Source organism: Polypterus senegalus, chromosome 4 (assembly GCF_016835505.1).
Source record: "Polypterus senegalus isolate Bchr_013 chromosome 4, ASM1683550v1, whole genome shotgun sequence".
NCBI classification, from domain to species: domain Eukaryota; kingdom Metazoa; phylum Chordata; class Cladistia; order Polypteriformes; family Polypteridae; genus Polypterus; species Polypterus senegalus.
The window spans coordinates 137109514-137126419 of NC_053157.1; the positions used below are offsets into that span (position 1 = coordinate 137109514).

Genomic DNA, 16906 nt, shown 5'->3' on the forward strand with positions numbered 1-16906 from the left:
TTCCACACACAACACCCCATAATGACAACGTGTAAAAAGTTTACTTGAGGTTTTTGCAAATTTATTAAAAATGAAAAAACTGAGAAATCACATGTACATAAGTATTCACAGCCTTTGTTCAATACTTTGTCGATGCACCTTTGGCAGCAATTACAGCTTCAAGTCTTTTTGAATATGATGCCACAAGCTTGGCACACCTATCCTTGGCCAGTTTCACCCATTTCTCTTTGCAGCACCTCTCAAGCTCCATCAGGTTGGATGGGAAGCGTCGGTGCACAGCCATTTTAAGATCTCTCCAGAGATGTTCAATCGGATTCAAGTCTGGGCTCTGGTTGGGCCACTCAAGGACATTCAGAGTTGTCTTGAAGCCACTCCTTTAAACTATCTTTGCTGTGTGCTTAGGGTTGTTGGCCTGCTGAAAGATGAACCGTCGCCCCAGTCTGAGGTCAAAAGCGCTCTGGAGCAGGTTTTAATCCAGGATGTGTCTGTACATTGCTGCAGTCATCTTTCCCTTTATCCTGACTAGTCTCCCAGTTCCTGTCACTGAAAAACATCCCCACAGCATGATGCTGCCACCACCATGCTTCACTGTAGGGATGGTATTGGCCTGGTGATGAAGGGTGCCTGGTATCCTCCAAACACGATGCCTAGCATTCACACCAAAGAGTTCAATTTTTCTCTTATCAGACCAGAGAATTTTGTTTCTCATGGTCTGAGAGTCCTTCAAGTACCTTTTGGCAAACTCCAGACGGGCTGCCATGTGCCTTTTACTAAGGAGTGGCTTCCGTCTGGCCACTCTACCATACAGGCCTGATTGGTGGATTGCTGTAGAGATGGTTGTCCTTCTGGAAGGTTCTCCTCTCTCCACAGAGGACCTCTGGAGCTCTCACAGAGTGACCATCGGGTTCTTGGTCACCTCCCTGAATAAGGCCCTACTCCTTGATTGCTTAGTTTAGATGGCCGGCCAGCTCTAGGAAGAGTCCTGGTGGTTTCAAACTTTTTCCACTTACGGATGATGGAGGCCACTGTGCTCATTGGGACGTTTAACGCAGCAGAAATTTTTCTGTAACCTTCCCCAGATTTGTGCCTCAAGACAATCCTGTCTCTGAGGTCTACAGACAATTCCTTTGCCTTCATGCTTGGTTTGTGCTCTAACATGAACTGTCAACTTTGGGACCTTATATAGACAGGGGTGTGCCTTTCCAAATCATGTCCAATGAACTGAATTTACCACAGGTGGACTCCAATTAAGCTGCAGAAACATCTCAAGGACGATCAGGGGAAACAGGATGCACCTGAGCTCAATTTTGAGCTTCATGGCAAAGGCTGTGAATACTTATGTACATGTGCTATCTCGATTTTTTTACTTTTTAATAAATTTGCAAAAACCTCAAGTAAACTTTTTTCACGTTGTCATTATGGGGTGTTGTGTATAGAATTCGGAGGAAAAAAATGAATTTAATCCATTTTGGAGTAAGGCTGTAACATAAAATGTGGAAAAAGTGATGCACTGTATTTTGGAGTTACTTGAGTGATTATGTGATTAGAAATATTTTATTAAAAGTAAATCTTGCTGCAGATGTGTCCATCTTTTGTTCTTGGGTACACCAATCAGTACTGAGCTACAAATGAGATGAGATATTTTACAGGTTTTTGATTTGTTACAGGAGACATTTCTTAATCTTAAGGGAGAAAGAAAAAAAAAACCAACAAAAAAGAGAAAGTCTGAACACCAACTACATTAAATGTTTATATTTGTGGCATACACCTTTGAAGTGAAACAAAGAATAATAACTCTTGTCAATTATGGCAGTGATTCATTAAATTCAAGGACAAAATACCAATCATACAAAAGTAAGAAATCCATGACTATTAATAATTTTCAAGTTTGAAACTGCATACCATACACAGAGAAAACAGAATGTTAAAAGAAAAAAAATTTGCTCAAGTGTAGTTTTTCTGGGTATTCTGGTTTTTCTCCCACACCCCAAAGTCTAAGGATGAAGTTTACTGGGAACATTAAATTGACCAATTATCAGTGAGTGTGTGTATGTTCTGTAAAAGTCTATCAGCTTCCATAAGATTGGTTCTAATGTTAATAATGTTGGGATAAGCTATAATGAGTTCAGCAAGCATATTTGTAAAATGGATCTAAAACATTGTTATAAAACATTTATGTTATAATAAAAAGTTGTTCAATGGCAATACATTTCACTATTTAAAATGAAAAACGAAAATGAGATCAGTTCTCGGAATACCTGATTGCTTCAGAATCAATGTGGACTGGTGCAATTCTTTCCAGAAGAAATTTTACCATCTCTAAAAATGGATTCGTTGGTTGCTTTGGATTTGCCAGTTTTCTGGTGATTTCCCTCTAAAACAAACAAACATAAAATGTGATTAACACACAGCTGGCCTGCACACAGAACAAACACCTATTACAAAAATTCAACAAAAACACTACTAAGAGAAGTAATTTTGGAAAAGCATGCAAAGGATTAACAAGAGACCTTCCCCTTTCTACAAGCTACTAAAAAAATTAACATGTGAATGTATCACCTACAGTTATGAATTTATCTAAACTTTATTCTGTCCTTCCAATGAAAGCAGATATAAATAATATACTGCTCAAAAGAATTAAAGGAACACTTTTTAATCAGAGTATAGCATAGAGTCAATGAAACTTATGGGATATTAATCTGGTCAGTTAAGTAGCAGAGGGGGTTGTTAATCAGTTTCAGCTGCTGTGGTGTTAATGAAATTAACAGATGCACTAGAGGGGCAACAATGAGATGACCCCCAAAACAGGAATGGTTTAACAGGTGGAGGCCACTGACATTTTTCCCTCCTCATCTTTTCTGACTGTTTCTTCACTAGTTTTGCATTTGGCTACAGTCAGTGTCACTACTGGTAGCATGAGGCGATACCTGGACCCTACAGAGGTTGCACAGGTAGTCCAACTTCTCCAGGATGGCACATCAATACGTGTCATTGCCAGAAGGTTTGCTGTGTCTCCCTGCACAGTCTCAAGGGCATGGAGGAGATTCTAGGAGACAAGCAGTTACTCTAGGAGAGCTAGAGAGGGCCATAGAAGGTCCATAACCCATCAGCAGGACCAGTATCTGCTCCTTTGGGCAAGGAGGAACAGGATGAGCACTGCCAGAGCCCTACAAAATGACCTCCAGCAGGCCACTGGTGTGAATGTCTCTGACCAAACAACCAGAAAGACTTCATGAGGGTGACCCAAGGGCCCCATGTCCTCTAATGGGCCCTGAGCTCACTGCCCAGCAGCATGCAGCTCGATTGGCATTCGCCATAGAATACCAGAATTGGCAGATGCACCACTGGTGCCCTGTGCTTTTTACAGATGAGAGCAGGTTCACCCTGAGCACGTGACAGAAGTGAAAGGGTCTGGAGAAGCCATGGAGAACATTATGCTGCCTGTGACATCATTCAGCATGAGCAGTTTGGTGGTGGGTTAATGATTGTCTGGGGAGGCATATCCATGGAGGGTCACACAGACCGCTACAGGCTTGACAAAGGCACCTTGGCTGCCATTAGGTATCAGGATGAAATCCTTGGTCCCATTGTCAGACCCTATGCTGGTACAGTGGCTCCTGGTGCACGACAATTCCTGGCCTCATGTGGTGAGAGTATGCAGGCAGTTCCTGGAGGATGAAGGAATTGATACCATTGACTGGCCACCACACTTTCCTGACCTAAATCCAACAGAACACCTCTGGGACATTATGTTTTGGTCCATCCAATGCCACCAGGTTGCACCTCAGACTGTCCAGGAGTTCAGTGATGCCCTGGTCCAGATCTGGGAGGAGATCCCCACAACACCATCTGTCATCTCATTAGAAGCATGCACCGATGTTGTCAGGCATGTATACAAGAACACAGGGGCCATACAAAGTGCTGCGTACAATTTTGAGTTGCTGCAATTAAATTTTGGCAAAATTGACTAGCCTGCCACAATTTTTTCACTCTGATTTTTGGGGCGTCTTTGAATTCAGGGCTCTGTAGGTTGATCATTTTCATTTCCATCAAACAATGTGGCATCCTTTCGTTCCTAACACATTACCCAGTCTATATCAGTATAGATATCCAGGAGGATTTCTTTTTCCCATTGAGATCTGATGTGTTTTCAAAGTGTTCCTTTAATTTTTTTGAGCAGTTTACATTAACTAAACAAGATAGCCTCTGTGTTAGTAAAATTTACAAATGTGTCCTCAAAGCTAAAACACTCACAGCACTTCATATGACAACTAATGTTAGTAGCTTTTAACAAAGCTTGTAGGTTCTGAAATCTACAAAGCAGTAATAAATAATTCACAACCATATGTCAGCCAGGTGCTGTGACAAATAGTATAACACATTAAACATTCAATGCCAAAACCATTACATATAATGCTACTTCATTAATCCAGTAAACCGTTACTTTTACTGGAGTGGAATTGATGCAACGTTGGCTAGAAAATGCCAGTTAAACAAAATTAGATTTCTAAACACTTTGCACGATGCATCTTTGTGTGTTTTTTTTATTCTGTTTTGTGCTCCCTACTGGTGTTGACTTGAATTCATCTCTCTGATTGTTAATGGAAAATTCTCTTAACAGGTTACTCTCCCACTATAGCTTTAACATGTCCACCTTGATGCACAGTACAGAAAAACTCACTAAGGTTTAAAATATTCACACTTCCTTAGTTCAGGTCAGTCTAGCAGACATCTACAGGTACGTGAGCAGGACATTTATCAAATAAATGTGGCGGAGGGCACACATAAGTCAGTATACTAGGACTGTTAAATTATCTAAAAAATAATGTTAGCAGTTAGTAACATTCAAGTTAAAAATATTTGAATATATTAGAACTTAACAATTTTGGGTGTTACATTAACATAAAAGGCATTGAAATCCCTAGGATCTGCACCACCACCTTTTTTTTCCAGTCTAGTACCAACAGCCAGTCCTTCTTGGTTCAGAGAGCCATACAGCAAATACCAAAAGGACCTGAAACCCTGATGAGCCATACACACTGGCAACAGGCTTCACTACACCATTAATACAGTATTACTTTATATAAAAAAACAAAAAACTTGTGTATCTGCAAATCATAAAGTGCTTATAACAATGTTGTGTGGGTAACGTTTGTAAGACACGCCTGGTATCCTGTGCTACAGAAGTATTGTGGTTTATCGTGCTGCCCCATGGACAGCTGTGAGAAATGGAAAGCAGGGTTGGGGTGCAACCCAAAGCACTTTTTGTGAGGGTACAAAGCACCTCTGTAGAAAGATTTGTGTGACAAGGGTGAGGGATACTGTTTGTGTACCAACCATGCACAGGTAGAGGGGTAGGTATAGTGAGCAAAGTAAAACAGAAGAGCCAAGTGGATCTGTTTCATTATTCTGGAAATATCCCATGAGCAGCATACCATTCCAGAAAAGTGTGATCACTTTAGTATCAAATCGATGTCTACTTTTTTCTCTTTTACAGATAAAGCAGTATTTTAATATTGGTGTGCCAAATATTCAATTACAACTTTATTGATGTAGACATTATGTGCTAAATCAGAAGCCATGTACTGACAATGATTAATCAAAGAACACAGCGTATTCACTAATGAAGTTCTTTAAAGTGGTGGTTTTAAAGTGTTTTAATGAAAGGACAATTATGACAGTTATACTCCATTTGCTTTAATGAGATGGTTTTAGCACTAAACAGCAGTCAGGGATTATAGGTTTAAGAGTGAATGGGTTAGAATCAGATACAAAATGATACCTTTAGGTAAAAGATTTGCTTGGAAAAAATGCTGTTTGTACACTTGAAGATCAAAGTGCAGTGTAATGGAATAATTAAAACACTACACAATGAAATGACCTGGCTCAAAGTTTTACTAATGAAGATAAGCTAAATATTCGAAATTATGAAAAGTTGACTGTGGAAGTGAAGCACAAAAACAAATCTACAAAATATTGCAGCATTACACAGTCCATCTGGAGTAGCAAGATTGCAAAATTAGTGCGGTTAAAATAAACAACTATACTTTGACAATCAAGTGTCAGCTTTTGCCTTCAAATAAGCCTTTTTTAAATAAAACAGAATTGTATTTAAATACCAACAATTGATCTGACAGCCCTATATAACACCAAATCCAACATCTTCAACACCACTTTCATACACATACATTCACTTTCAGACAGGTAATGTGGTTAAAGGAGTGGAGACGGAGCAAGAGCTGTGATGATTCAAGGGACTGTAAGATCACTATTAAGTCAAAGTAAAAAGTAGGTGAACCCCTAGGAATTATCTATATTTATGTCTAATTCCCCATATAAAACGTGGTTGCATCTTCATGTCAGTCACAATAATGAACAAACAGTCTCCCATAACTGAAGATACACAGATTTTCAGAGAATTTTTGACCATATTGAATAAATCATTTAAACTGCAAAACTGAAGGTTGGAAAAAGTAGGTGAACCCTAAGCGAATGACTTTTTAAAAAGGTCATTGCAGTCAGAATTTAGCACACCTGGAGTCCATTTAATGAAACAAGTTCAGAGGTGGGGCCTAGAATTACTTTGATAAAAAAACACTATAAAGCTTGAGTTTTTGACAAGAAGCATATCCAGATGGGAATCATGCCTTGCACAAAACGGCTGTCTGAAGAGCTACGATCGAGAATTGTTAATCTACATAAGGCTGGAAAGGGTTACAGTCATCTCAAACAGTTTAGATATTCATCAGTCTACTGTTAGGCAAGTTGTCTATAAATGGAGACAATTTGGTATTGTGGCTACTTTGTCTAGAAGCAGGCGCCCTACCAAGATGACCCCAAGAACACAATACAAAGTCAGCAATGAGGTAAAGAACCACCCTAGAGTGACAGCAAAGTACTTGAAGAAGTCATTAGAACTAGCTAACATCTCTGTTCATGAGTCAACTATACGCAAAACATTGAACAAGAAAGGAGAAGCGACTGCTATCAACAAACGCCTGAAGTTTGTGAAAGAGCACCTGGACACTCCACAATGGTACTGGGAAAATGTTTTGTGGAGTGATGAAACCAAAATTGAACTATTTGGAAGGAACAAGCAGGACTACATCTGGCGTAAAAAGGGAACTACATATCAACATCAAAACATCATCCCTACAGTAAAGTATCGTGGAGGGAACATCATGATTAGGTTGCTTTGCTGAATCTGGGCCTGGACAGCTTGCCATCATTGCGAGGAAAATGAATTCGTAAATTTATCAACAAATTCTCCAGGATAATGTGAGGGTGTCTGTCCGTTAACTTAAGCTCAAATGAGGCTGGGTAATGCAACAGGACAATGACCCCAAACACTGCAGCAAATCCACAGCATAATGGCTTCAGAACAACAAAACTCCTCCTTTTGGAGTGGCCCAGTCAGAGCCCAGATCTCAACCCTATTGAGATGCTGTGGAATTACTTGAGAGCCATACACAGAAGACAACCAACGAATATGGAAGGGTTAAGGCAGTTCTGCAGGGAAGGATGAGCTAAAATTCCCCCTTGCACGATGTGCAGATCAGACCTGCAGTTACAGGAAGCGCCTGATTGAGGTCAATACTGCCAAAAGACAGTCAACCAGTTATTAAATCCCAAGGTTCACTTACTTTTTCCACTACCACTATGAACGTTGAATGCATTTGTAAAATAGACATGAAATAGTAGAATTTAGTGTGCGTCATTGTCTTAAGCTCATTGTGTATATCAGTACCTGTGACTTAGATGAAGATCAGATTACTTTTTATGACCAATTCATGCAGTAAACCAGATAATTTCAAAGGGTTCACATACTTCTTACTTTGACTGTATGTGGAGTCAGTGTGCACACATGACTTATGATGATGATACTTTATATTAGTGGTTCTAATGCAATATTTTACAGCAGAGGAAATATATACATGTACTAACCAGTCTACTTTGTTACTTACCTGGGATTTAGTTATTTGTTTTTAAAATAGGCTATAAAGCATGGTGGGCCATCTCTGTCAGATATATCAATTTTATATACATTTTAGTTTTCCTTCATTTGGGTTGTGTTTTGTGACAAGGTAGGTAAATTCCATGTCAAAGCATTACACTATTTTTTTTTTTTTTTATTTAAAATTGATCAGTTTTACTTAAAGTGTGGATCAAGGTTATTATAGTTAACGAAAACTAAAATCAAAACTGAAACCATTATTTAAAAACATTTTAGATAACAAATGTAATAACAAAACCAAAATAAAAAACTAAAAACTAAACTATTAACGTAGCTGGAAAGACTAACAAAAATAAAATGAAAATTTAGTAAAAATATTTAGTTTTAGATTTTGAATGAATATTCTTGCTGTTAGTCTTTAACCCTTGTAAATTTTAACTCTAAACCAGAAAGTCATCCACCATGAACCGCCCACATATAGAGTGGGATGCAAAAGTTTGGGCAACCTTGTTAATAGTCATTATTTTCCTGTATAAATCGTTGGTTGTTACGATAAAAAATGTCAGTTAAATATATCATATAGGAGACACACACAGTGATATTTGAGAAGTGAAATGAAGTTTATTGGATTTACAGAAAGTGTGCAATAATTGTTCAAACAAAATCAGGCAGGTGCATAAATTTGGGCACGTTGTCATTTTATTGATTCCAAAACTTTTAGAACTAATTATTGGAACTCAAATTGGCTTGGTAAGCTCAGTGACCCCTGACCTACATACACAGGTGAATCCTATAATGAGAAAGAGTATTTAAGGGGGTCAATTGTAAGTTTCCCTCCTCCTCTAATTTTCTCTGAAGAGCAGCAACATGGGGTCACAAAACAACTCTCAAATGACCTGAAGACAAAGGTTGTTCACCATCATGGTTTAGGGGAAGGATACAGAAAGCTGTCCCAGAGATTTAAGCTGTCTGTTTCCGCAGTTAGGAACATATTGAGGAAATGGAAGACCACAGGCTCAGTTCAAGTTAAGGCTTGAAGTGGCAGACCAAGAAAGATTTCGGATAGACAGAAGCAACGAATGGTGACAACAGTCAGAGTCAACCTACAGACCAGCACCAAAGACCTACAACATCATCTTTCAGCAGATGGAGTCACTGTGCATCGTTCAACCATTCGCGCACTTTACACAAGGAGATGCTGTATGCGAGAGTGATGCAGAGGAAGCCTTTTCTCCGCCCACAGCACAGAGCCGCTTGAGGTATGCTCAAGCACATTTGGACAAGCCATTTTGGAATAAGGTGCTGTGGACTGATGAAACTAAAATTGAGTTATTTGGGCATAACAAGGCGTTATGCATGGAGGAAAAAGAACACAGCATTCCAAGAAAAACACCTGCTACCTACAGTAAAATATGGTGGTGGTTCCATCATGCTGTGGGGCTGTGTGGCCAGTGCAGGGACTGGGAATCTTGTCAAAGTTGAGGGACGCATGGATTCCACTCAGTATCAGCAGATTCTGGAGACCAATGTCCACGAATCAGTGACCAAGCTGAAGCTGCGCCGGGGCTGGATCTTTCAACAAGACAATGACCCGAAACACTGCTCAAAATCCACTAAGGCATTCATGCAGAGGAACAAGTACAACGTTCTGAATGGCCATCTCAGTCCCCAGACCTGAATATAATTGAAAATCTGTGGTGTGAGTTAAAGAGAGCTGTCCATGCTCGGAAGCCATCAAACCTGAATGAACTAGAGATGTTTTGTAAAGAGAAATGGTCCAAAATACCTTCAACCACAATCCAGACTCTCATTGGAACCTACAGGAAGCGTTTAGAGGCTGTAATTTCTGCAAAAGGCGGATCTACTAAATATTGATTTCATTTCTTTTTTGTGGTGCCCAAATTTATGCACCTGCCCGATTTTGTCTGAACAATTATTGCACACTTTCTGTAAATCCAATAAACTTCATTTCACTTCTCAAATATCACTGTATGTGTCTCTTATATGATATATTTAACTGACATTTTTTATCGTAACAACCAACGATTTATACAGGAAAATAATGACTATTAACAAGGTTGCCCAAACTTTTGCATCCCACTGTATTCATCCAGTGAGTGGCGGCTGGTGAAAGAGGTTAGGGTGTTCACACAGCATTTGCAGTGACAGAGCCAGCTGAACACGGGCTTGTAAAGCGTGAGTAATAGAAAGCGATTTACGTGCGGCCTTTCTTTGCGCTCGTTTTGTATCAAGATATAATTGATACACTTGAAATTGGAATGTGCTGCTCAACAAAACCTTTACTCGAGTGAGTAACATTTCAGTTTATTTCTCAGGTGCCTGCATTTTGTTAAAAGTAATTTACCTGCCACATTGCATGGGAGAAATCATTTTTACTTTCTTGTATACAAAGTATAAAGAAAATATAACAATCATGTGAAAATTCGACCTCAAGATTTTGATGAATCTTGACATTTTAGACCTCCTGAGTCCGAAAATACAGTTTTTTGGAATTATGTCTGTGTGTGTGTGTGTGTAAACAAGGTAACTAAACATAAGACAGATGGATGAAATTTGGCACGTGGTTGTTACACCAAAATTGTACATCTATATTAACTTTGGGCTAAATCAATCAACTAGAAGTGGTACTTTACCTGAACACATACTCGATTTTTGTTTTATTCATGCAGCTGCAGAGTTTGATTTATTCAACTTTAATTTTATAATAATTGTTCAATATATTATTAATTTGATTTGTTGTTGATGGTTCCTTAATATACATAATATGAAAATATAATCATTGTCTTGCGATTTACTCCTCAAATATCCATTCCCAATTCTGATTATACAAAAAAGTCTAGGGGAGACCACTCCCGATTTTTGAAAATAAAACGACACATCAAGAGACTGACAAGGTCATCAAAGAAGATCAGTCTATTGTTACTGACCAATCACTTTTGTTTTAAAAATGTCATTTAACAATAAAGCAAAACAAACTTCCTGAGCTGGAAATATCTCTACTCCACTACAGTAAGGTAGGCAAAGAGAGTCTATCAAGTGGTGAAAAATTAAACAATGTGGTATTGTATTTATCCTATATTAATCTTTTTTAGTTCACATTCACTGCTCAAAATACCTGATATTGTGAAAATAATGCAGTAGCAGAATTTTATTTTAAAATGAGTCCCCCTTTTTTCAACGTTTCTCTCTCAAAACAGACAGTTGAAAAATCATATTCTTTTTGTTCTTAACATCAGCCATATCATACATGCTGCATGCCAGGGATTTTTCCTGCCTTGCATCCATACCTGCTGGTGTTGGCTCCAGGTTTACTGCGATTCTACTCTGGATAAACAATATTAGATGATGTATATATTGTTCTTAATCTCAGATGGCGGCGTCTCTGTCATTTTGTGCCCATCCATACACCTATTGCCTGCTCTTTCTTAGCTCATTAAGGATTTACCATTCTTATACATTGGCTATTCCAAGTCTCACCACTCCTAACCTTCACAATGATTCCAGAGTCCTTCTTCCCAAGTTCTTCCTAAGCCCCCATGATTTTCATAATCACACCTGTTAGATCATAGTAAAATCTGTCTTCTGATTTTTTTATTTCTTTTCAGGCCTGCAGGTGGCAAAATTCTGTCTTGTATATATACCTGAGATGGAATCAGATATGGCTGGTAGAAAATAAAGCCCAGTATGGGAGATTTTTGAATGCAATATTGAAGGCATTCATTATAAGCATATTGTCTTGGAGCAGGACATATTGTATGCTATAGACATTTAAATAAAAAACCCTCACACCTTAGCAATTCACCTAAATTTCATTACATATTGGCCCATTCTGGGCAATCTATACTAATAAATAAACACAAACAAACAAACAAACAAACAAACACACACACACTCTCACTCACTCACTCACTCACTCACCACTAATTCTCCAACTTCCCGTGTGGGTGGAAGGCTGAAATTTGGCAGGTTCATTCCTTACAGCTTCCTTACAAAAGTTGGGCAGGTTTTATATCGAAATTCTACGCGTAATGGTCATAACTGGAAGCAGTTTTTCTCCATTTACTGTAATGGAGATGAGCTTCAACGCCGTGGGGGGGAGTTTCGTGTGACATCATCACGCCTCCCACGTAATCACGCAGTACATAGAAAACCAGGAAGACCTCAAAAAAACGCTGAAGAAAACATGCATTATATAATTGAGAAGGCAGCGAAACAATAAGAAGCGAGCGAGTGACATATACAACCATATTCATGAGTTCTGCTACTGAAACAAAGCACGATGTAAACCTACACTTTAAATTAAGTTCATAGACAGGCTGCCGCTGGCGTTTGTAATTTAGTGCCTGCCCATATAAGGCCGTCCGTCAGTGGCAATCCAATAGCAAACTGCCACGGGTAAATATTCACGGGTGAAGGACTGTGCTTATGGAGAGGAAGATGAGATGGTCAGGGTGGTGTTTGACACAAACTCAGCGAAACTGCGAGAGAAAGTTTTAAGTGCCAGGACTAAGGTAACATTAAATACAGCCATGGACATAGCACGAGATGGCACCAGCACAGCTGGGAACCTTCGATGCATGTACACCGAGTGGCTCACGTGAACTGGCGCGAGTGCACAGATAAAAGCAACAGTTCCAAAGAGCTGAACAAAACCGAATTACACAATTGAAAAGGCAGCAAAAATATGAAGCGTCTGATACATACAAGCATATTCATAAATCCAACTACTGCGAAACAAAGCACACGTTGGAAAAAGTCAATGTCCCGCTAAAGGAAGACAGTGTAAAAAAAACCCGTGCATGCAGTGTGTCAGGTCTCAGATAAAGAAGAAGACGAGCTGTTTATTGATGCAGTAAGAAACGAATCGATGAATGAAACCTGTCATCTTTACAACGATTGACAAACACGGAATGTAACTTGAACACAACACATCCTACAAATACGAACCTGATTGAAAGAAATAATGATAATCAAATCCTTGATGACAGCAACACTCAGTAACACTCACAAAACAAATACTGTATATTGACAGTCATGTTACGTTATTTTTAAAATGTTCCCTTTTCTTTTCTAGCTTTTTAACACACTACTTCTCCGCTGCGATACGCTGGTATGTGTATATATATATATATATATATATATATATATATATATATATATATATATATATATATATCCCGATCTACATACTCGAATAATGGATACTTTATTCGCCATCAATGATTGTTTTGGTAAAGCCATACTCAGTGTATTCATTAGATGAGCGGTAAAAAGTAAGAGCGAGGGAGGATGCAGGCTGTAGTCTTGGCGTCAACTCTATCTGAATTGCGCGATCACATTTCAAAAAATATATCTTTTCAAGTTCTATTTAGTCCATATTTGTCAAACTCAAGGGCCACGGGCCACATCCGCCCGGTGTAATTATATCCGCCCCGAGATCATTTTATATACTGTATTATTGTTATTAATGGCCCAGGTATATGAAGCGCTGGTAACACAATAAACTACAGATCCCATAATGCAGCGCTTCAGCTGCCTTGCGAACACTTACCGCGTTAATCAAGTCTAGCTTATGATGCTGCAAGTTATTGCGAAGCTAGCTCACGCGATGCTGGAGAGAAAAGTTCATTCTGAAAATAGAGCCTTTAAAACAGATGGGAGGCTGAGTATATGTTTACTGAACCCGTGTGTCTCATTTGTGGAGCTAATGTGGCTGTAATTACAGAATTTAATCTAAGACGGCACTATGAGACAAAACATCAGGGTAACCTGAATGCAATGCAGAAGATACAGAAAGCAGAAGAATTAAATAAGAATCTGACACTTCAGCGGACGTTTTTACCCGTGCACAATCACAAAGTGATTTCAAGTGAAGCTGCTTTTATGGGAGACACAAATGCACCAGTGCAACTTTCCCCTCTTTCCCTGTTGCCAAGTAATGTTAAACCAAGTCGTCACTATGGTGTTCCCAAATCGCACTTTGCTGATAAACTGAGCGCACTGAGTTTGCACGGCGCTTTGGTGACTTTGAAGAACAAAAAAAGTCCGTCTACATGCGGCTCGAACCTTGTGCATGTTTGGTAGCACATATCTGTGTGAGAAGCTCTTCTCAGTGATAAGACTAACAAAACAGCACACAGGAGTCGCCTCACTGATGAGCACCTGCAATCCATCCTGAGAATCTCCACAACACAGAACCTCACACCAAACAGAAACAAACTTGTTGCCAAAAAAAGATGCCAGGCGTCCAGCTCTAAAATGACATATGAGCAAAGACAACTGAATGATTTGATTTGTTATTGCTGAAAGGAACACATTTTATTTATATTTCCAGGTTTTGTTATGCAGCATGTTCATATTTGAATTTGTAGAATTTTGACAGGATATATTTTTATGGAGAGCAAAATAATATAAGTTGTTTAAGGTTTGAGTTGATTTATTCAGGAATAATATTCCTGTCTGTTTTTACCATTCCTACCAAAGATATTTCTGTCGACTAAATAAAAATTCCTTCTATTTAAAATTTAAATAGAACTTGAACAAATCGATAGTTCATAATATCCACGCAGACTTGCGTAAGAGCGGAGTTATCCGTTTTAACAAGCAGCGTATTGCACTGATCTGAAATAGCTGTGTGTGTATATATGTAGATATGTATGTATATATATATATATGTATATATATATATGTTTATATATGTGTGTGTGTATGTATATATATATATATATGTATTTGTGTGTATATATGTGTGTGTATGTATGTATATGTATGTGTATATATGTAGATATATATATGTATGTATGTATATATGTGTATATGTATAGATATGTATATATATATATATGTTTATGTGTGTGTGTTTAAATATATATATATATGACAATAACACTCATCACTCACAACAGTGACAAAACAATTACATTGACAATCATGTTACGTTATTTTCAAAATGTTTCCTTTTCTTTTTCATTGCTAGTAAAAGATAAAAAGTGCCAGTAATGGCATAGAAAATATTTCAAAAATTATAAAATTATTCATATTCAGTATCTGGTTTTGATTATGCTTGTTTTTAATCAGACAAAAACAAAATCATGTAGTGAAGTAAGCTTCCAGTAAAATTAAACTGGCATCCAAACCCGTTAAGTGTACAGTTCTGTCTGACTGTGACAAAAAACTAAACTCCAAAGGAGCTCCATGCCATAATTACTAAAACTAAAAGATATAAAAATAAAACAGAAATGTATTTGTCAAATAAAAACTAAAAATACACAAAGGAAAAATAAAACTACACTGAATTTTCAAGCAAGGTCAGAAAAAATACTGGAATAAAAAGCAATATTAACAGCATCTGCTGTTTACATCTGAATAATTTGTACACCTCACTCCCTTCTGATTAATACACTGTGTGCACAATTATTAGGCAAGTTGTATTTTTGAGGATTAATTTTAATATGGAACAAACACAGTGCTATCAGTCAATCCAAAATGTTAATAAACCTGAATGTTTCACAACGGAAATGTGAGTGTGAACATCATCAGGGGAATACATATGTGCGCACAATTATTAGGCAACTATTAGTGTGCAGATTTATTATGCAACTAAAGGAAAAATGAAAATTTTCCCATCTCACTTGTTTATTTTCATCTGTTATAGTGAGAATAATAAACAAACACCTCAAAATTTACAAATAAACATCTCTGACATTTCAAAAAAAATAAATCAATCAATCAATGACCAATATAGCCACCCTTCTTTCCAATAACAGTCATAAGCCTTTCCATTCATGGAGTCTGTCAGTTTCTTGATTTGTTGACGATCAGCTTTTTGTGGAGCAGTGACTACAGCCTCCCAGACACTCTTCAGAGAGGTGTATTGTTTTTCTCCCCCGTAAATCTAGTGTTTAAGAAGTGCCCACAAGTTCTCGATAGGGTTTAGGTCAGATGAGGAAGGGGGACCATGTCAATATTCCTTCATCTTTAAGGCCTTTACTGGCTGGCCACGCAGTGGAGAACTTCGATGCAAGTGATGGAGCATTGGCCTGCATAAAAATCATGGTCTTTTTCCTGTATCACTGTTTGAAGAAAGTGTCTTCGAAAAACTGGCAGTAGGTTTGGGAGTTGATTTTGAGTTCATCTTCAATGCAAAAGGTCCAACTAGCTCATCTTTAAAAATACCAGCTCATACCAGTACCCCACCTCCACGTTGGAGTGGAGCTCTGTGCCCATTACTGATCCACAGGTCCATCCATCTGGTCCATCAAGAGTCACTCTCATCTCATCGGTCCATAAAACCTTTGAAAAAAATCTGTCTTCAGATATTTCTTGGCCCAGTTTTGACGTTTCAACTTATGTTTCTTGTTCAGTGGTGGTTGGGTTTCAGCCCTCCTTACCTTGGCCATGTCTTTGAGCACTGAACACCTTGTACTTCTGGGCACTCCAGGTAGGTTGCAGCTCTGGAATATGAAAGTACTGGAGGATAATGGGTTCCTGGTAGCTTCACGTTTGATTCTTCTCAAATCTTTGGCAGCTAATTTGCGTCTTTTGTTCTCAACACGTTTCTTGCGACCCTGTTGACTATTTGCAACAAAATGTTTGATGGTTCTGTGATCACACACCAATATCTTAGCAATTCCAAAAGTGCTGCATCCCTCTGAAAGACTTTTTACAATTTTTGACTTTTCAGAGTCAGTTAAATCTCTTTTTTGGCCCATTTTGCCTGAGGAAAACTAGCTGCCTAATAATTCTGCACACCTTGATATAGGGTGTTGATCTCCTTAGGCCACACCCTCCCTCATTACACAAATACACATCACCTGACGTGCTTAAATCCAATAAGCATTCAAGTTAATACAGCTTGGAGTTGGAATATACGCATTAAAAATGATGATATGGTCAAAATACTCACTTGCCTAATAATTGTGCACACAGTGT

At 38.3% G+C, this 16906-nt stretch overlaps 1 protein-coding gene across 2 annotated transcripts in view; it reads right to left on the minus strand.

The window, feature by feature from the left end:
- pds5a (PDS5 cohesin associated factor A) overlaps nucleotides 1-16906 on the minus strand; it is a 215989-nt gene that overhangs the window by 83365 nt on the left and 115718 nt on the right. For both annotated transcript variants that reach the window (XM_039751317.1, XM_039751318.1), the window contains exon 17: nucleotides 2259-2374. In XM_039751317.1, coding sequence (XP_039607251.1) covers nucleotides 2259-2374 — 116 coding nt within the window. The remainder of the gene's footprint in view (nucleotides 1-2258; nucleotides 2375-16906) is intronic.